The following is a 25,472-nucleotide window of genomic DNA, read 5'->3' as shown; positions in this document are numbered from 1 at the left end:
GAGTTCAAGTCTAGTTCTAGCATTAAATTAGTAGTGTGGCTGTGCAGGTTACTTTATCTTTGGGGCAGGGCTTCCTCGTCTGCAAAATGAGGTTAACTTGACTGGGTTTTTTTTTTTTTTGCTCAATGTTCCCTTCAGGTCTAATATGCCAAGATTCTGTGAATTATGTGTTTAAAACTATCTTCTGAAAAAAATTTAAGAAATAAAGCAGCAGATTGAAGCCAAACAATTTTAAAATTATTTTTAAAAAGTAACCTTTAAAGGTAGCATTTAAAAATAAATCATCCCACAACTCAAATGTCTGACAGTGTTGCCCACAGTGGCCAGCGAATATTTATTGCCTATCCACCACACGCAGACATATGTGCATAGCATTTTCTCTCCTTTCCCACGAAGAAACACTCAGCGTTTCTTCCAGGTGAACTTCCTGCGGGCTCCCTCTTGGCCGGGCTTCTTCCGTTCTCTCACGCGTGGATCGGTTGTAAGCAGTCCAGCTGCAGCATAAAGAGAGAAGCCGTTACAAACCACGGAAAACGCATCTGCCTAGCAGAGGAGGAGGCGAGCCGCGTGAATGTACAGGTGCTGTTTCAGAGCGAAACTCCAGGGGAAAGAAACTGGACCTACAGTGAATCGCCAGCCTGCCAGCAGTGTGCTTTCCCTCTTTCGGGTAATGTTTCCAATTTAAGACAAAAGCCAGCTACATTTTTCTATCTGCTTTCCTTATCCAGGAGTACTGACTCCTTTTTGGTTTTTAAGCTTGTCCAGCTTAAAGCTGCTCCTGAGTGGGCAGTCTTATTCACTGTGATGGAACTTATCCTGCATGCTCGTTACTACGGATGTGAAAGTTGTAATGAGGCAGAGAAGATAAATGTGTTGTGCAGCAAAATATGAAGAAGTCTGTGCACGCCAGCTATTAACAGTTACATGAATATATGTGCACATACAATATGACTTAACAAACCTATTTGAGAAAAAAAACCATACTATTCTAATTTGTGTGACAATAATATCCCTGGTATTTTGTTTCAGAATCTAAAAAATAAGTGTTTGGGGTGTGTTCTCAGCATAAGCAGTTTATTCTGGAAGAATGAAGTCAGTCTAAACTGGAAGCTTCCACAGCCCAAACGAAGCAGCCGGTAGTGGCTGCAGCCATAGGATGTTAGTGACAACCACAGATTTCAAGAAAACCAGTGATGGGAAAGTTCTTTAAAACGCTTTTATAAACATGTAAATAAACCACAGAATTTCACTGGGTTTTTTTGTGTATATTTTTTATTTTTACTTTTCCAACACTCATGCTTCTTTTCATAATGTACAAGGCTTAGGCATTCCGTTGGCATCTTCCAATGGCCATGCAGCAAAGGAAACGTTCGAGTGCTTATTATACAACCATAGCATTTGCAATCTACTTGTACTTAAAGGGCATGAAATGAAACAATATTTTGGACAAAATGCAGACAAGACTTGTCTAAATTCTAGTCTAAATGGTAAGTAACAATGCTTTGCTACCTTTCAATATGCACAGTAACTCAAACTAGCAGAACTGTTAGTAAGATCCTATTAAATTATTTTACTGCCCAGATAAGAATCCCACAAAATGGTGAACTGTTTATGAGAAAATGGATTTTGAAGAGGCTAAGCCGTAGGTGGCCCGTATCGTGGCACTGCCTCAGAACTCCAGTGGTAGGGTCAGGGCAGAGCGGAGCTGTGGGCCCATAGGCAGTGAGGGGCTGGTCCAGATCCCGTAGCTCCGAGCAGCACCCACAGCAACGTCCTCCTCTCACAAACAGTGTGAAGAAAACCTCCAGCTAGAACCACCCTGAGTTATTATAAATGCCATAGCAGTGTCCTAAGGAACCAACCGACCGCATATGCATTCTCACACCATGCGGCCTCTCATATTCATGACTGGGTGATGGAGTTACACACAGTGAGAGAGAGAACATAAAACTCGACATCACAATGGAAAACTGGAAATCTCCAATAATTCCAGAAAGAAATACCTTAAGGGGTTCACCATTAAATCGAATAATTACAACTTCCTATGACAAAGTAAAAACAGCCAAATCATCTGTTAAACACAACTGAGCAGCATTGGTTAAACTGGACAAAAGGTTATGTATGCCTTAAGGTCAACAAAAGTTTCCCCTGATGCTGGGAATGTCTCCATTTTTGTTTTCTAATTCAAGTTAATTTTGTAGAAATCAAAACTGAAAAATAACATATAGCCCCAGAGCATGAAAAGAGAAGCCAGCAAACTGCAATAATGCATTATTCAGCTATGTGTTTTCTCATTGATTTTAGATAAGCAGCACAAGAATCAAACAAACGCTTATAGATAGAATGGGGACAACCATGCCCCTCCCACCTCATCTCATACCTTGCCTCATCCACTCGACCTCCTCCTCGGTGACAAAACTGCACAAAGCTCTGGCCAGCGCCAAGCGTATGGCTCCAGCCTGCGCCGACCTCCCGCCTCCCGAGACTGTACAGGTCACGTCATGTTTTCCAAGTCGGTCAAGAAAGTGAAAAGGGAACATCAACTGTTCTCTACAGCACATCACAAGAAAGGTAGTTAAGTTTACCATAAAACACATGATTTTATGAACTGTTCACATTCTGAACATTTATAAAAAACCATACTATGCATGCCAGCATTCATATTTCTCAATCAATCTATTATTACATTTTCATACTTTTTAATCAATCCATTACATGAAGAAACACTGATCTTTCTCATATTTAAAATGCTTTGCTGACAGCAAGGTTTATTTCTCCTTTTCTTGGATATAGCAATACATTCTATCTTACTGTTGATTGTCATGAGAACTTTGCTAGGCTTGGAAATAACCTCGTAAAGAAGTCTTAAAGTTAGGAAACTCTACTAACCAACTGAATCTAATTCTCTAGATTCAATGATCAGATACACCATTAATAGTCTTTCCCAAGCAGTTATCAATTGCCATTTGGACTCACTAATTAAAGTATACTATATGCATTTGTATAATATATATAATGTTCATCCTGACATGATTAGTTCTTAAAGTTACTGAAACCACACCCATCTCCCCCCGCCCGCCCCCCCACCACTGAAACACATATTCATGTTAATAGCTCTCTAAACCACAGGGTCCCGCTACCTGCCTGGAGCAGGTGACACACTGCACAACCCCACTCAGGACTCCTGCCCTCGATAGTGAGTGCCCACATGGTCCCCAGCAGGCACCGCAGGATGAGAGAATGGACCACAGGCAGAACACGGCTCTAGACCTTCTCTTGCCTAACTGAACAAGTATTTGTTGAATGCCAGTTATGCGCTAGGTGTGACATTCACCACCTCCTTCGTTAAGTACTTTGATTTTGCTATTTTGCCTTCATATCTCTGCTGAGGTTTTATTTAGAAAAGTCAATTTATATTGCATTTTTCTGGCTTTGTCTGACACTGTAGCTTTGTAGACCCAAAATAAAGCTTCTTATAACACAGGGAAGCTGAAAGATGGATACAAACAAGACATTTACATGTTAATCCCTGGACGACACTAGCCAAAACAATCACATGAGAGGTGTAAGGACAGGGCCTTCAGAGGGCACAGTTTACTGGAATCTGTAACAATTCTGTTTCAGTAGGGGAACAACACAAATTTGTACTTTGCTTTTTTGAACAAATGTTTTGAAGCAACCAAATCTAAACTAGGAATGTTATAAAAATTTTACTGTTACAAATAATAGCCATATTATCATAATAATTTAGAGACTGATAATCTAATTTCATCATTTCTTTTTCCCAGCAAGGAAGCACGAGGACAAGATAGCATCTGTGGGGTCATCATGTACACATGTCAGAGTTTTCTGCACTGCCTAACACAGGTGAGTCAGTGACACTACTAAGAGAGGCTGTGGTCACCCACCTGTTTGGGAGCTTAAACATTTTTGCCTTAATTCCTAAAATTGTAAGATTCTCCAACAAATGCTTATTAAAAACACTTAGACTAAAATTCAGGAGAAAATATGTGTTATAATTTACTCATGACATCACCAGAGTGGTCAAGGAAAGAGGAGGCTGGGTAGTTGGGGAGCTGGTGCACACTGAGGTGCTAAATTTATAAGTGATGAGAAATACTAAAAGGGTAGTAGTCTAAAATGATTATAGAGCTATCGGCTTTAGTTAATATGGACTGCAAACTGGTATGTGCAAAAACAGTTATGTGGCATGAAAATATTTCACAATTCTTCTCTCCTCTCAGGATCCCAGATGAAATCCTGAGCTAAAAGAATCGAATTTATTTTGCTTTGAAACAAAAATAAACAATTTCCTCATTTCTATATTCTCTGAACGCTACTCCAATTCTATTGGCATGTAACTTAGTATATATATAATGGCAGACTCTTTCATTTTTCTGTAATTGCTTAAAATGCTAACCTTATCTCCTCTGCTACACAGTTAATGCTGTGTGAGGAATGTATTTCTTTTGTACAGATGATCAATTAAGAGTTGCTTTAGTGGTTGATTGATAGAGCAAAGGACTTTCCAAATCAGAAAGGTTATTAATCTTTGTCTCACATAGTACCAGGCACGTAGTAATAAATGGTTGTCATGTGAGTGAACGAATGAATAAAGAGTTTCTGATGGTGCTGGGAGGGCCACATCACCAACACTCCCAATGATCTGTTGCTGTTTATGTGAAAAGAGCTGAAAGAAAGGTCCCTGAAAATATAAGTAAGCAGTTCAACTGACTTTCAGGCAAGCATCTCAGCTCCCTCCTACAAGTTAGGGAGGTGACCTTTAAGCACCTTGGCTGAGGTCACGGAGTTGAGAGTTAGAGCTAGAATCAAGATCACCTGATTCGTGGTTCAGCATTCTTCCTATTGGTTAATGTCACCTCGCTGCTGAACTCGTAAACTCCTGAGTTGCTCCTGCAAAAGGAAAGCCAGTCCACAGCCAGCACAGCTGCCCTAAACCCCTACGACTACTCAGAGAGGAGGAGACAGGTTGGGTGCCCACTCCCATGGGACTAGCCTTAGGTTTCCTAGTCAGACAGGAAGCTTCTCCATGATAGAAATCACATCTTAAACAGCTGTGATATCTCACAATGCTGGGAACAAGACTGGACTCACAGACAATCCTCAATAAATGCCTGTTGAATTCAAAATGAAGAATAATTCTAAGAACTGAATTTGAGATCAAGCCAAAAGTGAGATTTGGTATCAAATCATCAGTTATATCTGAAAACAAATTAACAGACAGGCATCAGTCAAATGCCATTTGTCCTAGCAGTCCCCAATGCCAAAGTTATGGGTCCCTCCGGCTTTTCATCAGGGAAATAAGAACTTCCTCCATCTATTTTTCTGTGAGGATGATGGTAGAATTAGTTTAATTCATATTAAACGAAGTTAGAGTGGCACAAACACACACACAAATAAAACACACATCTGCTTCCCGAAGCAATCATTCTGCCCAGAAGCTCACGCGGCATCAGCAGGTTCCTCTTTTCCTTACAGAAGTGCTGGGAGCATAAGAGCTTTACCCCTATTGACCCTAAAACCACTACACATTCAGAAAAAGGAGGAGGATGCGAAAAGGAGGAACTAATCATGCAGAACTTCGGCTACTAGTGGATAATGACAGTAACCACTGGAAAATAATAACTGTCTCAAGAAGAGGCCTTTGTCTGGAACTCACAAAGAGACCTAAGACAAGTATATTTAGAGGATTCGAATTGTGATACTCATTTATGATTTGTGTCTATTTCTCCATGGGATATAAAGTTAAAAAACAAACAAACAAACAAACAAAAAAAACAACTGCCATATTTAGCACTGGGAACTAAGCAAGGCCTGATGCGCTCTTATTTTAATATATAAACGGCAAGTTTCTTTGCTTGCTCTGTGTGTGTGTGTGTGTGTGTGTGTGTGTGTGTGTGTGTGTGTATTATGTAGTATACATGTATAATCAATTTCCACTGAATAGGAAAAAATCCAAAGTGACAGAGCAGACTTTTTCTAATATTTATGATCGCCAGGGCCAAGACTGATTTTTGTTGTTTTGTTTTGTGCATGCCCACCCCTAAACTAGGGAAATAAAGTGAAAATCTACTTTTCTTATATTTTGCATTTCAGAACATAAGCTATATCTGAAACACTCTATTTCCAATAGAGATCTGACAGAAAGAGGAGGAAGTTTCAATTACTGAAAAATCCTAGAGATGCTTTTTAAAAATCTGGAAAACTACATAAAAAATAGTGATAGCTTCCCTTTAGCGAGTTTGATAAATTACATTGGTAAAGAGAAATAATCATTCAGACAAATATAATCAGAAAATCACGAGCCTTAATGAATTGATCATTATGTATTACGAAGTACATTTTCTCTAAAAACAAAAAGCAAAAGCAAAAGCAGACACTAACCTGTCCTGTGTCACGGGGAAGTAATGTAGGTAATCAGTTCCATTAACTTTTATTCTTCCACTTCCATGTTCATAAACAACTGCTTCTGCTTTTGCACTCTTCCTTTTACCTTAAAAAACATAAAATTTCTATTAGTAAATGTCTGAAAGACCAATGCTTTGAGACAGTAAAGCTACATTAAAATTTTCTTCTCCCGAATAACAATACACAGCACTGTACGTACGTAGAAACGTTCTAGAACTACCGCAAGTCAAACGAAAATAAAACAGGTAAGCTACACCATAATCAATATATTAAAGTCAATTATGAGGTAATTTTGTTCGTTAATTCCACGTGAGGAACACCACAATGATTTTAAATTAGTTTTCACAGTCAACAAAGTAATTCATATTTATATTACTTTTTTTTAAAAAAACAACCAATTTATGTAGTGTTCTCTTATATTCAATAAGAACATATCTAGTCACATAATTTAAAAAAAATTTGAAAAGTACAATAAAATATAATTTTTAGAAATGAAAGTAATCCTCAGGAAAGGTCACATTTATCTGAACACAGTTGAAAATGACAAAGCAATAATGTTACATTTTTAAGAGTTGCAAGGTATCATTTAATAAGTTGATTTTTTAAAGTTAGACTATGTCAAATGTCTTTGTAAATGTATATGGAAAATGTGAAGATCTAAAGTTTTCATATGTTTCACAGTTTTAGCAACCAACATGCAGATTCACTGAGCATTTTCATTTTGTATATGAAAATCTTCACTGTAAATATTTTGTTTCTACCAGTTGAAAATGTGAAAATAAAAAGAAAGATTTAACATAAATATATGGAAATAAAAAGGGTTAAAGTGATTGTGTAGGAATGTGTCCACATTTTTTCTTGCGATGGTATAAGGTTTCTTCCGTTTTTAAAAACTTCAACAGAATCTTTAAAATGACGAAATCCAATGTAGCAAAAACAAATCAAATGGATACCAGAGAGCAACAGCAAATAAAAATAACTGTAGTTTCTCAATCATCACTAAATTTATTTTCTCTCCACGGAATGTCATTACCTTCGCTTGTGCTGAAGGCCATTCCTTGCTCGTCATACTGCAAAGGTTCAATCAGCTGTTTTTTTGATTGAATAGTTACACTCCTACGGAAGCTCTGTACAAATTCTTCTTCAGTGGCACCACACTGCAATGCCCATAACCTTTCTAGCAGCCGAATGAACTGCGCATACTGTAGACAATAAAAATTCATTAAAAGATGCAAGTGTAATTGCATTTGCTAAATTTTTTCTATTTTTATAGACTTGATCTTTCCAATGTTGCTTTTCGTGATGAATTTTGACAGGATGACACTTTTGCACCCTCACGCTGCTTTTAAAATAGCACGCAGATGCAGCACTTGCCCTGCGGATCTTTAGTACTCACTCTTTTCTTTCAAGAAACAAAGAGATTTATCATTCAAAGAAAAGTCTGATTCTCTGTATTTTGATTGTATGAAGTTGAGATTTATACTCATTTTCAAAAAATATTTAGATGATCTTCAAGTATAATTTCTACTCCTTTAGTAGAACTGTATCAAGAGGAGCTTCATAAATAATTTTCAGTCAGTTATGTATAGTGAAATGGGAAGAGTTTGATTTTGAGAAAATGTACCTCTTAAATTATATTTCATAATACATTTGGCAAATATATCTTTAGCTGTTCAAGCTGTGTTACTTTAATGTTTATGATTTCCTTTAAAACCGAACAATCAAGCTATTTAAAAATTCAAGAGATACTTGACTTAAAGGGCAACCTCTTGAAATAAATTATCCTTGCTACTCTGTGCATTTTTTTTAATAGTTCTTGAACATGTGATTAGAAAGTAAACAACTTGGTATTAACCCCTTAAAATTAGAAGCCAGAATAATCATTCTAAAGTGTTTACAGAGAAGGAAACAACTAATACTCGAGATCCTTAGTTAATATGGAGTGTGAAACCCAATTTTTGAGAACCTTATTTACATTTTTGCCAACCCTAAAAATCACACTCACTTTTGTTACCATTGCCTTTACAGTGAAAATCTGCCATTAATGATTTAAAATATATAAAAATCTCGCCAGTAAGATTAAAAGGACTGCTTCAATTACTGCTTTCTGTAATATTACAATAAAAGAGAAGGCAATTTTCTAAGTAAGGGTGAAATATTTAGCCACCTATGGTACTAGGCCTGATAAAGCTCCATTCTTCCCCTCCATTTACCGGCCTGTGTCCTTTGTTCTCAGCTATTCTGTCAATTCTATCACACGCACTGTGACCACCGGTGAACCTCCCAAGGGGTAACTACAGTTATAACATCCTCGGCTAGGATTACTGTTGAAGAGGTCACTGGCTGCTGTTGCCTCCCTCATCTTGTAACCAGTCATCGGCTTCAGGATTTCTTCTGATAGCCAGTAGTACCCCAAAAGTACAGAAGACATATACATATGTATATATTAGTTTTGTTTTCATAGCTGCACACCTGTAATAAAGTCCTTGGGATGTTTTCAAAATGAGGAAGAAAAAAAAAACAACCAAAAACTCTGCATTATAAAAATCAAAGGAAAAGAGAGGAAACAATGAAATGATGCATTCAATGAAAAGGCGAAGGGAGGTTTTCAGTTAGATCCAAGTGCAGCAATACTGTCTTGGCAATTAGGATATTAGAAATTAACTCCAGATCTACCCTTCACCAAATGGCTTGCACCTTTGTTAAGCAAACTCCAACTTTTCCAAATCATTAATTTATCTAATATGTTAAATGAGAAAAAGGGCAATTTTATTAGAGGGCAATTCTGTGGTGGCAAGGCACTAACAATGTTAGCCACTGCCACAGAAGAAAAACACTCTTCTTGGAACAATTCTGAAATTTATCCACATTCAAATCTTCTAGAAATAATCTAAAATTAGAACATCAAAATATTTAAAACATCAAATTTCCTCTGCTGATGCTGGCACATATTAGAACAGTTAGCCAAACAAGAATCTGATTGGGACTTAAAGCAGGAGCCGCAAACTTTATAGGATATAACATTCACCTGCGGAGCTTGTTAAACATGTGGATTCCTGGGTGACACCCCTGGAAATTCTGAGCAATGTCTGAATCATAATATTATATTTTGAAACCAGCAATCCAAGTGATTCTAATACAGGTGGTCTTTCCAGGACGAAAAATAGTGGCCTTAGAGAAACTGCATAAAGTTGGGTCAGCCTAGAAGCAGGAACCTGTATGAAGGTAACTGTGTACTTCATCCCCTTTCTACTTAACCTGTAATAGCTCCTACATTTATCATTAGCTTGTAAAATTAGCTATCTGCTTTACTGAAGGCGATGAAAAATGACATCTGCCACATTTCCCTAGAACGACTGGCAGAGGACGCAAGTACATTTACAAAAGGAGGATCTGGAGACCTGGCCTGTCACTTTCCTGACCACAGATAAGGCTCTCTCAAGGCAGAAGTCAACTATAAATACGTTTTAAAAAGGAAAATTGTCATAGAAACACTTGCCTCTGAGGAACATTACTATTAGGATCCTAAATACAGCAATTGTCTGCATTCTTATGGCACAGGTCCCCTTAAATTAAAAAGATTAATTACTCACATCTTGATCTGACAGTTTTTCCACTAACATTTCTTCTAGTTCCTCCTTAATCAGCCATCTGCTGCCAATCAGGTCTCTGTTAAAATATCACATATATTCTCTTTTAAATTAACCATGCAATTAGAGTTATATCACAAAAGATCCCACATGTAGTAGCAATTCTTGATTGGGAAGCAAGTTTCTGTATTATATCACTGTAACATTTCACCCAAGTAAACTATTTTTCAGACATACTATTTCATTTCCTCAATCTACTTTAGAAAAGATAGCCAGTCTAGCAAATGTTTTGTTTGAAGAGTTAATATGCCATTGTGAAACTCATTTGATAGTAAAAGCCACAAAATTTCTTAAAAATAAAAATGTTACTTGTTTTTCATAATTTACTTCGAAGGAGATGTTATGGACCCGAAGTTAACCTGTTAATGAGGAAAAGTAGTAATAAAGTCCAAACAATAGGCTAGGAGAAGTATTTACGATTTAAACAAGGTATACTCAAAGACTTGTGACTTTTGCCTAAGAAGTCTGTGAATTACCAGGCTAAGATTTAAAACTGGTTGCTCAGGATGATGGACCTCACCTGTCATTGTTTGCTAAAAGGAAGCACAAACCTTGAAATATCCCCCAAAATTAAAGCATGTAAAAGTTAAGTAAATGTGCAGCTATATACACAAAACTTCTGCGGATATCATACTCAAATACAGTAATGAAATATCATTTAACATATAAATATGGAATGAAATAATAGAGAAATAATAACCTTAATATTTACTTCCTCCCAAACAAAAAAAAATCACCTATTATTTTGACCCCTAACTACAATGATTGATGCTGAAATGTTGAACCAATTTTTATGCTTAAGGTATACTAAAAAAAACAACTTACTTGGTTTTAGCTTTTTCTGAAAATAGACCTTTGGCCCGCAACTGATTCTGATGTTTTTCTACATCGAGTAGCTTCCCATATGTGTCCTATGGTAAATAAGACATACATGCTGAAATAAGAGGATGGTACATTATTACTTCTACTTTGTACTGTCCCTTGAATACTCTCATTTTGAAAGTGACCTCCTCAAATAATCTAGCATCACAGCAAATAATACTGACGATACTTTTTAATAACACTATTTCTCATTCGAACTAATGAACAAGAGAGTAATTTCAATAAGAATTTAGTATCATACGTAAATTGATTTTTAAATAACGGATATTTAAATAATTCTAAGAAATAACTCCAGTGGGCTTGGTAAAAATAAACCAAAGCTTCGAACTATTTATTTTCCTTAGAATGCCACAAACAGGAATATTTTCTTTAGGGAAAAAAAATCTTAATTTACATAGCAATATGCACTTTTAACTTAGAGAAATGAAAGCTATGGTATTTATAGATAAATTACTTATCTAATATTAACTATTTACAAAATATTTAAGTCCCTCACTATGTAGTTTGTATCTTAAAAAATTTCCTATTATATTTATTTTTTATCATTTGATTTCTTTTGTTAATTTACTTTATAACAGAGTCTGTGAATGTATGTCACTTGTTAAACTGTAATGTAAGTAGGGGAAATTTTGACATTTTGTTAGAGCGTGGGAATAAAGTTTATCAATAAAATATGTTTTCCAGGAAGTGAGTTTTATAACAAGTGGAATCGTGTAACTGTCTCTGAATTATTTTTGTTTAAGCAAACGGAAGTATTTGAAGACTCACATCCAATGCGTGCGTATTCACTTATAATTTACACATAATCTACCATACTAATACCTAATGAACAAACAGTCTTTTTAAAAAGATCAGTTAGAGATGATATAAATGACATTTTTTCTTGCTAATCATGACACCTTCCAATATCATTAGCTAATGTCGGAAGACACAAGTTGTTACTGATAGAGATGTTCATCCATATCTCAAAGAGTCTTAATTAATCATTTCGAGTTTTGGGGGAGGGGACAAATTCTTATGGGCTCTGATTAGACTGCCATATTATATCATGATGTTGCTAATAAAGAGCTTGTTCTAATAGAAGTGTCCTTTTGCCACTGTCTTTGTATTTACCAGTGCTTGCATTTTATTATCATCTTCATTCCGAAATCTAGTTCTCTCGTGGGGAAAATAATATTTTTTAAAAACTAAAGAAAAAAGGATGTAAAGATTGCGCCTCTGAGTTTCATACATATAGGTGAGAAAAGCTGAGGCTACACTCAATGGGCTAAGACTTCACAATCAGAAGGATTTGAAAGTTCATTTCTTGTGGCTGGGGAGACCGATAAAAGTGTTTTTTCTTTTGTATTTCAATAAGGGTAGTAGAATCAATAGCTCAGTAGAGACAAAGAAAAGAGGCAGAAAGGAAAAAAAGAAGCAACAGTTAGAAGCTATAAAACTGCGGTGAGTGACAGATTCTAACAGTGGACCCGTGTATTTCAAACATAGTGAAACAATCTATGTTTAGACTCAGCAATTCTAAAGGTAAGTTCCCAGGACAGCAGCACCAGCATCAAGCCTAAAACTGGTTAGAAATGTAAATTCTCAGGCCCCACATCAGACGATCTGAGAAGGAACCTCTGGGCTGGGGCCCAGTGATCAATAATAAGGATGCCTCCAAGCGACGTGCACTAACATTTGGATCTATCCGATAGGACTAGGGAGCCTAGCTCGACATGATAGCAAAGGGGCAAATTAAGTTAATTCCATTCCAGCGTCCATACAAAGGACAACTATCTCTACGACTATATCCAAATTACAAACCCATCAACTATAGCAGCAGCAGAATGTATGTGACAATTTAAAACAAATAACTGCCCACCATAAACAAAGCAAGAACTAATGTGAACCATCAACATATAGAACATGTACTCACTATTCAACTTAATATAAAATTTTATAATTTGTTCCCCCAAGAATTATTAAGACTCATTTTACTGTTCATGGTTAGGGTACTTTTTACTCATTTCTAAAGGCTCAGATAGTGGGTTGTGACCTCAACTGAATAGTGTATCAGAAAAATTTCTATGCATCTCTATTTCCAGAAAGCAGTTCTCGAGTGCTTTGAACAGGTAAAATAATGGGGGAGAACCCAAGATGAATCCTTCTCCACTTGTATAAAGTAGACAGACGCAGTACAAACAGCATTTCACTATGCACCCAGCATAGCCCTTTGGCAGTCAGGGCCCCAGCCAGACTGCTACATTTGGGGACTCTTGTAACAAAAGGATGGTGCCAGTCTCAGCTGGTCTGCTCCAGTCAAGATTCTGAGAGCATGTAAGTCAGGGCTGTTGTGTCTTCCAAATCTAGCTAAAAAACCCCCAGTGAATCCAAGAGAATACCAACAACAGTAGTAAGACACTTTCCTCTGCTTGTAAGTGTTTATTTAATTTTCTGGAATAACCAAGGCAACTAAAATAGAAATAACTGCCCTGTTTCATAGGTAAGTTTCAAGTCAGAGTTAGGCTGCTAAATTCATTATCATTTTCCAGTGACTTCTGAGTAATTTTTAAGTCCATAGTTTTATTAAAAATTTCTTTCACTATGCTCTTATGAGCCAGTGTTATATTTAGCTCCAGGAGAATTTATAAAAGGTGCCAGTAGAATAATCAGGAAAAAATGTGGAATGAGAAAACCACCCATGAAAAATATGTGTCAAATTTCAAACATAGTAAATTCTATTCATTTATGACAATGTTTACACTTTGATGGTTGTGATCCATCAAATTATATAATGCTCATTAAGCCACCCCATTTACTTCTTTAAATAGGAAAATATATGAAAACTACTTAGCACAGCACCTGATCCATCAAGAAATGATAGCAGGGGTGAGGAGGTATGGCATTCAAGAGTCAGATAATTGAGAAATAACTTTATTGGTGTGCCATTTCTATTTTTCTTTCTCTTTTGCATAGTAAACCACTTTTGAAATTCTATCTTGGTAGGTTAGAAACAACAGTTCTCTGGAAAGTAGACTCTATAGCTTCAACTCCCCAAAGAGATGTGTTCTAATTTACATCAAAAAAATCCTTTGGGGTATAAAATATGCCAGGAACTGTCAACATCACAGATTATCACTGGTAGCTTCTGGTATATTGTTAAGTTTCCGCTTAATTTTTAAGGGACACTAGAGAATTAGTATGACCCACCTACGCTAAGTTTATATACAGTGTTTAATAGTATAATTTTCAAATATGACAGGAATAACCCAGATGTGAAATGCTGAATCATTAATCACAGCTATGATTAATATTTCATAAAATCAAAGCAAGCCTATCCACCCCTCATGTCATCAGATTTCCATAATGTATGAGTCAAATTTAGAAGGTGCCTAATTTGAAAATACCAGATGCTCAGGTTGCAGAAAAGAAGTGTTTAAACTAAACCCTTCTAAGAGTGTGAGCAATATTAGTTTTGGTCTAAAAATCTGATTTTAGTTCTTCTAAAATGTTTTGTTTATATTAATCATGTAGAAATTCCATTTTTAAGAAGAGTAAACAAATAACATTTCTTGGGAGAGTGATACAGGAAAAGTCAACTGTATTTTCACATACAAATATACAATAACATAGTAATAGTAATTATCATCTTAGATACTAGTTTGATAATAGAAAAATGACTTGACATATATATTTGTCTTTTTAAAAAAATCACATAAAATCAATTTCCTAAATAACAATCTTCTAAATTTTTTTGGATACTGGCGTGTATAAAATCAAATGAAGTAAACATAAATATAATTCACTTATCAGGATTTCTGCTATTTATCTAAAGTTCCAAGTGCCACATTCCTACTGTAGACCCTTGCTATCAGTTTGTAAACACACTATGCTATCCAGTTTATACATCACGTAATGCTAGTCGACGTGAAAAAGGAAACAGTTTCGTATGCAGGTCATGTAGAAAAGCACTCCGGGAAAGTTCACACCCAGGAGTAATTACATAAAAGTGCTTGTAATTCAGATATCATATATTTTTACTGTTTAAATGAAAGCGCCAACATACATTATAATAGCAATTATAGCATTATAGAATAAGTAATCTGATCAAAACAACAGAAGCAATAAGTTGAATCCATTTTTAAAAATTAATTTTCCTAACTGTTACATTTACTCCTATGTGAGGAAATGTATATTTAAGATACTTCTGGAACAGCACTTTCTACTGCTGAATTAATTACTGAATTAACTCCTGCTGTCAAGGAAAGTCTTAACACAGCATGCAGATACCTCAGCACTAGTCTGTAGCTTATTAAAAACAAGCACTTTACATAGTTGTAAAAGAGTTATTTCACAACAGTTCACTGTGAGAAGGGTCACTATTTTCATTCCATTTTTAAAAATAAGAGCGCTACATCGAGAATTTTAAACATTCACCACAAGGTTACCAGGAAGACATAAACTAAGTAGCGACCTCTGTGGCTCTAAGTCCCCAGGGCACATGCTTCACAGAGGCTGGCACCTTCGCCCAGTGAGGCCGCACAGACTCCTGGGGCTGCTCGTCCTGGGGTTCACCAATGTGAACGTGGACGGTCACTGCGTGTTCACAACAAACTGGAGGATTTCTAAATAAGCCAGGAGCTTCTTTCAAAAGGCAAATGAATCCTGTTTATGCATAAGTTATCAAAATTAGAATTCCCTGGTTTTCTTTCATATTAAAAATTTGTTTTATTTTGTTTTGTTTTTTGCTTGTTTTTCTTTAGTCCATCACTGTAGTTTAGGTATACCATGATCTTATTCCCTAATTTTACACTTTTTTGGGAGGGGGTAAAAATTTCATCTGTGGCCATGTAATTCCTTCAATTTACAGAAATACTGTAATAATAATACTCCATTGTTTACTGTAGAGCTCGTCCTAAAATATAAATGAGAATTCTTTAAGATGCTAGATTCCCAGTGGCATTTTTAGAGATGCCTAACCTTATCTTGAAGATTGGGAGGGGTAAGCTAATGTAAAATTTCAATAAATGACTAATGTACTTGACAACTTACAGTGTTTTCAACAGTCTGTACAGCCTTTCCCAAGCACTGGTTTCACGGGATTGTTTACGAGGTGCTCTGGGATGGAAGGGTTCCGTGATCCAGTGTGTATGAGCAGCAGTGGGTAAACTCAACAGGTTTCGTTATTGAAGGACTTCGCAGCTTTTACCATGCTAATAAGAATCTTCTTATCAGAGTTCCCCAGGAGGCAGTAATGTGCAGCATTCCCAAACTTAACATCGGAGGCCCTTTCTTGAAGAGTATTTTATCACCTGTGTTCCTCAGAAAGCCCTTTGGGAAAGGCTACACTGCAGACACGCCCTGACTTAATGAATCATATTTTACAGATGAGTTCCCACTTCAGAGTGAATAATCACCTCTCATAATGAGTTTTAAATAATTTCCAACTCCCTTTTAGTGAGTGAATTTAAAATTTTTCAGAAACGTGTGTTAACAAAATGAATAACACTGAATTAATATTTTTCTTAAGATTAAAGGACCTGCACAAACTCAACCACGACGACCCAGGTCACCAATGTCTTGCTCATGATACAGCCACTCTCCCCGTCACCACCAGAGTGGCTGGCCTGGACAGGCTCCAGCTGCTGTGGACAGCGGGGACCCCAGCAGGCTGGCAGACCCAAATGCCACGCTAATCTGGCCTATCCCTTACCTGTCCCTCACCTAGACTCAGGCTGTTCACAACTCAGTTGTTCGATGGCATTTGCTCTTCAAAAACTCTCCCCTTTCGTTTACACTTTTGCTCAGCTATTTTCAGGAAACCTCTGTTATTCTATCTTTATTTCTTCAACCCACTCCTGAACTCCTAAACTGAAATTTTAAATCATGTCTGAATAGTATAAAAGTTCTATTGGTTAAGTGGCTGTTAAGGAAATGGAAAGCCAGTCATTTTTGGTAAAAAAAAAAAAAAAAAAAAAAGACATGGAGCCCCCTTTTCAGTACTCAATGGTCCTTTGAGAAACTCTTTAAGTCTCTCATTTCTTCTAACTTAAGTTACTTTTTACTGCCTAAGAAATTACTTGTTAGCACTGTTTTATACTGTTTTCATTACATTTGTACATCATATTCACTATAATATAAAATAAATGGGTTGTTATTGACTTTCCCAGGAACCTGGAGGCGGGCATCACTGTAACCTGTAGAAAAATGGGAGTTCCAACTGACCTGCTAACAAACCCTTACAACATACCACATTTGCAGAGTCTGAAACCCCCATGGAGCAGCACATTTTTCTTCAGTTTATAATCCCCTACCATGCTTCATTTTTGAGCAGGAACAATATATTCCTTCTTCCTTCCTATCCTCATCCTCCCTCAAAAACCTCCCCACTTCTCTACAAAAATTAGATGGACTAATTACAGGCCAATTGGAAAGTGTTCATAATTAAAGCATCATATATTATCCTTAACTGTATGCTGTACTGGGACTATTTTTTATTAGTTGCTAAAATGTAATATATAAGCTTAATAGGCAAACAATGACCAAATACTAAAAAAAAAAAAAAAAAAGATTTGGCATAAAGACAAAATGGCTAATCGACAACAGAAAGGTCTCCTGACAGAAATGCGCACATGCTCTAGATCTGTGTTTTCTGGTCAAAAAGCTTGGCAGATGACTGCCATGCCTCACTCAATTATAGCTGGTCAACGACATAGGAAAAACCGAGTCTGGCTCAGTGTCTTTTACCATTATGGGGAAGAAATTATATCAACTAAAACAAATGGTACCAATGATTCATTTCCAAGTATTTTATTTAACGCCTGCTGTAGTCTTTGGGGGTATTTTCCCTTGTTGCAGCGGGAAGTAGTGGACTCACTGTCACATAGAGAATGGAACAGCAGCCACCTCCCTGCCCCAAGGGATGTTGTAACAAAAGAGGGAGCTAACATATGAAGCAGTTTTCAAGTTTTATCGCTTTATTTTATATGCAATGCGTGACCACTATAAAACCACGTTTGTAAGCCAAACAGTGAGTATTAAGTCACATGCTATTTCAAAGGAAGAAACAGAATCTGGGATGATGCTGCTTTGCATCCTCTAGGAAATGAGACTGGCATGACTATAGCTGTATTAATACCATTTCCTGCGCAAAATGCTAAAGTGTCCGGCATATATTTAGAAAACATTTATTCTTTTTGCCATACATATAATTACTTTAAAACTACATAGAAGGCATTTTTGAAAATACAAGGTTTTAGTAATTACCTAAATTAAAATGCTCAAGTTAAACCAAAATATCTGTAACTCCTTATGTGTCAACTCTTTTGATGAGCAATAAAACAAATGCTAAACCCCACATGGTTTGGGTAGTCAAAACCCCCAGCAAAATAAACTGACCTAAATTACTGAATTTCACTAAAACATAAAAGCCCAAGAATTCTCTTATATATAACAGAAACTATATTACCCAAAAAGAAAGAATATTTATTAATCTCATGTAATTTGACTTCAGTGAGAATATGGTAATGTTTCAACCACTGAGAAATCAACCCATTTCTTGAGTAATACCTTTAAAACACATAAACAAACTAAAAATAAAGTTAGGCCTCTTCTACGATGTGTAATTTCTTCATTACCATGGAAAACAACAAAATATCTTGCCCTTGGGTTGCTCAGTTTCAGCCAAAACAAATGCAAATGGCTTGTCAGATGACAGCTGTCTGATAAGGCTCCCCTACAAGACCTGCATGCTTTACTTTTTTCCGTGAAACTTGGGATGAAAGGCAGAAGGCAGGAAGAGAATTAATGTAGCATACAGTCTAAAGGCAATGCTACAACCGTGATTAAGTAGAAAAGTTAAAAGGCACAGATTTTCCACAGCTTCGCTGCGTGCAACCCATCCGTGTAACAAGTTGACAGGCCTAGCGCGTCAGCTCCATCATCCCCTCCGACAGCTAAAACGCAGCACTGCATCCCTTTTCAGAGAAAATTTGCGTCTGCACCATGAAGCGTTGTACATTATTTCTTAGCACTGCAGGGGGCTCAAGTCCATATGGAACCTTCACAAATATTACCACAGATCAAACCAGCGGCGTTTGCAGGCAGATTTGACATACCTATTTAAATGAACAGCAGGGGTCCTCGGGCAGCCCCGGGCGGTGCGGAGACAACCTCCCTGGAAAGCCTGAACCGCAGCTCCATTACTCAGCAAAGACACACTCTACATTTATCATTCATTTCATTTCTGCCAGGGCAAGAAGCTCATTTGCCCAAGGTCAACAAAAAACGAAAAGGAGATTTTCTTTTTCTCCCCAAGAAATAAATGTACCTGACAAGTGGGGATTTTGTCCTTTGGGTTTGCGGAGCACAAAGACACACCAGATAGTTCTAAAAAGCAGGGGAAATGTGTGCATAGGATTCAAGCAACGTGAAATCTGACTGTGGGTTGGGGAAGCTCAGTGAATATTTCCATAACTTAAAAAGAATTATACGATGAATGAAATAAAATCTGACACCATGTTCTAAGAAGAAAATGGGTTCTGTTGCTTGAAATTTGGCTATTACCAGCCAGGCTTTTTTTCCCCCAAAGTAACTCTAGGGAACTCCCAAATCTGCACGCTATCAAACAATTACAGCTCTGAAACAAAAACTTCCCAGTACACACTCCAGTGTAGTTGGAAGTCAGAGTGTAATAAAAATCATTTCCTAGGTTTCTTGGCAGGATCCTAATTCTAGACTCACAGACTTCATTAGCCTATGAAAAGCAAAAATTGTTTATGAATAACAAAAGTAAGATAACTGTTGGACTGTCTCCCAAGGTGAATGCCTTCCGGCCCCTGACGGGGTTTTGTACGCAGCCCCCTTCAGCCCCTTCGCACCTCACACCTTGCGGGGACTACACATACTGCGCTTTCTCGGTGTTGAGCATCTATCTCCCACAATCCCAGTCTGTAAGTGAAAGCATTTTAAGAACAACCATTCTGTTATAAATTCTATGATGTTTACCTTAATTAAGCAAAAATAAAAATATAAAGCCTTTCAACATACTGTTTTACCTCTAGAAGTCTTGTTTTTGTCCATTAGGAAATATATTAGGTAAATGCTAAAGCTGAGCAAAATTTCTGGTACGATCAGTTACTTAGCTTACAGTTCATTATTTACCATAAACGTAATATACTTACATGCATTAATGAGTAATACGATTGTTTGCCAGTATAAAATAGAAAATGAAATGGACGGCCATCTTCTCCCCACTGGGTCGCTAATAAAAAAGCCAGATGAAAACAAATAAACAAAAATAAAAATATATGGAGACCAAATAGTTGTATTTAACTGCAGTTATGAGACATGTTTACAATTCTAACTCTGAAAATAACAAAAAAGCACTAATATTTAGAATTATAATATTTAGTTTAGCATGTTTAATGTAAATATTTAGGATATTTAATATCCATTAACATAAAACAATGTTTATATTTGATAAAATATTCCTAAATATCTCACCATCAGAATTTCTATAACTTGTTTTAAATAAGTTCATAAAACAAGCAAAATCATCCCATTAGAACAAAAAATTTAAGTTTGGCTAGAAATACAATACATTCCCATATTCTTAAAAAGGAAACCGAAGAAAGTCAATAATGTAGTTCATTTAGGAAATTACAAACAGGTACAATATAATAAAGAAAAAAATGAAATGGATTTTTCCATGCCACATTATCTGTTTCAACTCCATGGTGACATACCTCTGAGAATTTAAAATGTCTAAAACAGAAGGGGCCCTAAAAAAGTGTTATATGTCACTCCTTCTGATATACAGATGGTTATTTACATCTAATAAATACCAAACAAATTGATGAATTGTGTCTATGTAGTAAATAAACCATATTTGCCCATATTTCTATTGAGTTATTTCTCTGTTAACAATTTGTAGGAACTCCAATACATTAAAGATTACACTCCTCTGTCCATTTCGTAAGTCTTAAACTCTTTTGTCCCAATCTGTCACTTGTCTTTTAATTTTGTTTATGGTGTCTTTTGTAATGAAGAAGTTTAAATACACATATTTGTAGAATTTGTTAATTCTCCTCTATGCCAACGTTTTTAAACTGTTTCTCATTATCGTCCCTACTAAGAAGCCTTTTTAGACAGTTTTCCCCACAATTGCCTCCCTCCCGATGAAATTTTCATACCACAGATAACTACTGTACATGTCTGTTCATATGTACTGCGGCCCTCTGGAGGGGTGGAACACTGGAAAGCTGAGATTTCTTTCACCTCCTATGAACTGACTTATGCCCCCTTGCGGGAAGCACCACCTCCATTGAGAAAGCATGCTTTAACGACTTTGGGCTTTCTAAAGATTATTTTCCTATATTTTCTTCTGCAATTTTTGTTTGTTTTTATGTTCAGAAATTTATTGTATCTGGAATTTATATTTGTGAAACATAAATTCAAGTATTTTGTCCAGCAAAGAGTCGATACCCATTAGTTTTTTAAATACTACACTCTTTTCTTTTGAAATACTACCTGGTTATATTTCCCTTCTGAGGATAACTGGCATTACACATGGGCCACTTTAAGTGGATACACTTATAATGAAGACCAAAATGTCATAATGGTGAAAAAAAGTCCTAATAGAGAGGTTATCTTGGAAAATAAAATAAGATTCTTATTTGCCTATGGCTTGTGGATGAATTAAATACTTCTCCAAAATCATTTTCATAGACATCATGAAATCCTGCATATTTTCCAATATTTACAACTTTACTATGCAATCAATTTTCGCTATATTGTTAAAACAGCCAGAAAGTGACCATAAAAGCCAAGTATCATGATTGCACATGAGACTCTACCATAAAGCTTGGAGTGATTTTTGAGTTGTGTCTCATTTTATTTGAGTGGGTGCATACTTGATTTCATCATATGTATATCTGTATATGCATATATATATATATTACATATATATATATACTTGATTTCATTCAAACAAAGATGTCACAGATTTTCAGATGTCCCATCACGTATCTTATACAAAAAGAGAAAAAAAGATGGCGCACTTCACAGTTCATATTAATTGTAAAATGAATCCTGTTGCCAGAATTGTTAAAATTTGAAATACTGAGTCTTAGGAATCAAAAATATGGCATAAACGAACGTTGACAGTGAATAGACTAATCAGTTCTGGCTATTTGCACCACAAATGCCATTTAATTAAAATTAGCTTTTTGCTGCATTTTGATACTCGGTAGTATCAAAATTTCCTTCATTATTATTTATTTTAAAAAATTTCTCACTGCTTCTTGTGCATTTACTTTTAAAAATAAACTTTACAAGTTTCTCTCAAAAGTCCTACCAGGACTTTGACTGAAATTTATTAAAAAATTTTGAAGGTACCTGCTTTGCAGTATTATCCTTCCTTACAGGAACATGAAGTCATTTTTAAGCTATTTAGATTTTCACTTATGAACTTAAAGTTTTATAATTTTCCTATAAACCTCTTATCTATGTTTCTAAGTTTTATTTGCATTTGTCTTTGTTGCTCTTGATACTGCCCCTCAGATATCTATATTTTCTATAACATTAATTATACAATGCATTTTTATTTTTTTTAAAGTTTATATTTTAATTTTAGGTTCACAGCAAAATTGAGAGGAAGATGCAGAGATTTCTCATATACCCCCACCTCCACACGTACACACACAGCCACCTCCATCATCAACATCCTCCACCAAAGTGGTACATTTCTTAATAATGGATGAACCTACACTGACACATCACATCACCCAAAGTCTACAGAGTATATTAGGGTTCACTCTTGGTGTTATACATTTCATGAGTTTGGACAAATTTATAATGACATGTATCCACCATTACAGTATCAAGCAGAGTAGTTTTGATGTCCTACAAATCCTCTGTGCACTTTCTATTCATTACTTCCTTCTCCCTAACCCAGGGACCTTTACGCTGTCTCCATAGTTTTGCCTTTTCCAGAAAGTCATATAGTCAGAATCATACATGCAACCTTTTCAGACCTGTTTCCTTCATTTAGTGATATGCATTTAAGGTTCCTCCAGGTCTTCTCATGGCTTCATAGCTCATTTCTTTTTAGTTCCGAACAGTATTTCATTGTCTGGATGTACTGGTTTAATTATCAACTAAAGAACATCTTCCAAGTTTTGACAATTATGAATAAAGCGGCTACTAACACCTGTGTGCAGGTTTCTATGTAGACATGTTTTCAATTCCTCTGGGTAAATATGAAGGAGCACAATGGTTGGATCATATAATAAAAGTATATTTAGTTTTGTAAAATCTGCTGAACTATCTTCCAAAGTGGCCACACCATTTTGCATTCCCAACAGCAATGAATTCCCGCTGTTCCACAACCTTGCCAGAATTTGGTGGTGTCAGTGTTCTGGAGTTTGGCCATTCTAACAGGTGAATAGTGATCTCTCACTGTTGCTTTAATTTGGACTTCCCTGAGGTAGAGCATCTTTTCATCTGCTTGCCGTCTGTGTATCTTCTCTGGTAATGTGTCTGTTAAGGTCTTTTGCCTATTTTTAAACCAGGTTGTTTTCCAGATGTTGAATTTTAAGAGTTCCTTGTGTATTTTGGATAAAAGTCCTTTTCCAAATAATTTCCACCACTCTTTGGCTTCCTTTTGTTCTCTTGACAGTATTTTTTGCAGAGCAGAAAATTTTAATTTTAATGAAATTAGCTTATCAATTCTTTCTTTCATGGATCATGCCTCTGGTTATATCTAAAAAGCGATGATGGCTAAACCTAAGGTCTTCTAGGTTATTAATTATTGATTCAATTTCTTTAAAAGATATAGGCCTAATAAAATCATCTACTTATTCTCATGTAATTTTGGCAGAGTGTGTCTTTTAAGGAATTAGTCCAATTCATCAAGGTTATCAAATTTGTGGGCACAGAGTTATTCATAGTATTTCTTAATTATCCTTTTAATGTCCATGGGATCTGTTGTAGTGTCTCCTATTTCATTTCTGATATTAGTAATTTGTGTAGTCTCTCTTTTTTTAGTTAGCTCGGCTATAGGCTTATCAATTATATTGACCTTTTCAAAAGAACCAGCTTTTGGTTTTCCTGATTTTCTCCACTGATTTCCTGTTTTCAATTTCATTAATCTCTGCTCTAATTTTTATTATTTCTGTTCTGCTTACTTTGGGTTTAATCTGTTCTTCTTTGTCTTCTTTCCTAAGACAGAAGCTTAGATGATTGAATTTAGATCTCCTCTTCTAATGTATGCATTCATGCTATAAATTTTCCTCTAAGCAGTGCAGTTGCTCACTCTTCTGATAAAGAATAAATATCAGAATTTCTCCACCAGAGGCAAGGTTAGAGTTTACTGTTCTGGACTCCTTTGGTGCATTTACATATGTATACCTACTGAAATACAGAAGATTGTTTGCATGTTTTTAAAAACCCAAATGGTTTTAACTTGTATTTACACTACATACTTGCTGTAGACTGAATGTTTGTTTCCCCCCTTTCAAAAAATTCATATGAACCTAATCCTCACAATATATTGGTATTTAGATGTGGGACCTTTGAGAGGTAATTAAGGCTATTTCCTAATGAATAGGCTTAATACCCTCAGAGGAGGAACTCCAGAGAGATCCCTGATTCCTTCTACCATGTGAGAACACAGGGAAAGACAGCTGTCCATGAACCAGGAAGCAGGCTCTCACCAGATGCCAAACACCAAAGTAAGAAAAAGCGAGGAAATGATAAAGATCAGAGTGGAAATAAACAAAATGGAGACTCAAAAAAAAAAAAACCAAAACACTTAAAAAGAACATGAAACTAAGAGCCAGTTCTTTGAAAAGATAAATAAAATTGACAAACCTCTAGCAATACTCATCAAGAAGAGGGAGAGTCCAAATGAATAAAACCAGAAATGAAAGAAGAGATTATAACCGACTCCAAAGAAATACAAAAGAATATTAAAGAATACTAAGAACAATTACATGCCAACAAATTGGACAATCTAGAAGAAATGGATAAAGTTCTAGAAACATACGACCTTCCAAGAGTAAACCAGGAAAAAACAGAAAGTCTGAACAGAATGATTACTAGCAGTGAAACTGAAGCACTGATCGAAAAACTCCCAATAATCAAAAGCCCAAGAACAGAAGGCTTCACAGGTGAATTCTATGAAACGTTTAAAGAAAAATTAATATCTATTCTTCTCAATCTATTCCAAAAAATTAGAGAGAAAGGAATGCTTCTGAATTTATTCTACGAGGCCAGCATAACCCTGATACCAAAATCAGACAAAGATAATACAGAAAAAGAATTACAGGCCAATATCCCTAGTGAACACAAATGTAAAAATTCTCAACAAAATACTAGAAAACTGAATTCAACAATATATTAAAAAGATTATACACCATGATCAAGTGGGATTTACATCACAGATGCAAGAATGGTTCAATATCCACAAAATAATTAATGTGACAAAACCAATAATAAAAATCATATGATCATCTCGATGGGTGTAGAAAA

The 25,472-nt window shown here is 35.9% G+C and overlaps 1 protein-coding gene across 1 annotated transcript in view; it reads right to left on the bottom strand.

Moving 5' to 3' along the window:
* Positions 1 to 229: 229 nt before the first annotated feature.
* The window catches only part of MRPS9 (mitochondrial ribosomal protein S9), a 57,520-nt gene continuing 32,277 nt past the window's right edge, over positions 230 to 25,472 (bottom strand). The window contains exons 5-11 of the mRNA XM_016142289.2: positions 20,123 to 20,202; positions 10,905 to 10,990; positions 10,023 to 10,098; positions 7,463 to 7,631; positions 6,406 to 6,514; positions 2,381 to 2,550; positions 230 to 494 (exon numbers count right to left, since the gene is read on the bottom strand). Coding sequence (XP_015997775.1) covers positions 403 to 494; positions 2,381 to 2,550; positions 6,406 to 6,514; positions 7,463 to 7,631; positions 10,023 to 10,098; positions 10,905 to 10,990; positions 20,123 to 20,202 — 782 coding nt within the window. The 3' untranslated portion in view covers positions 230 to 402. The remainder of the gene's footprint in view (positions 495 to 2,380; positions 2,551 to 6,405; positions 6,515 to 7,462; positions 7,632 to 10,022; positions 10,099 to 10,904; positions 10,991 to 20,122; positions 20,203 to 25,472) is intronic.

Source organism: Rousettus aegyptiacus, unplaced genomic scaffold, assembly GCF_014176215.1.
Source record: "Rousettus aegyptiacus isolate mRouAeg1 unplaced genomic scaffold, mRouAeg1.p scaffold_m13_p_7, whole genome shotgun sequence".
NCBI classification, from domain to species: Eukaryota; Metazoa; Chordata; class Mammalia; order Chiroptera; family Pteropodidae; genus Rousettus; species Rousettus aegyptiacus.
The sequence above is the reverse complement of the archived record's forward strand: the minus strand, read 5'-3'. Positions and strand labels throughout refer to the sequence as shown.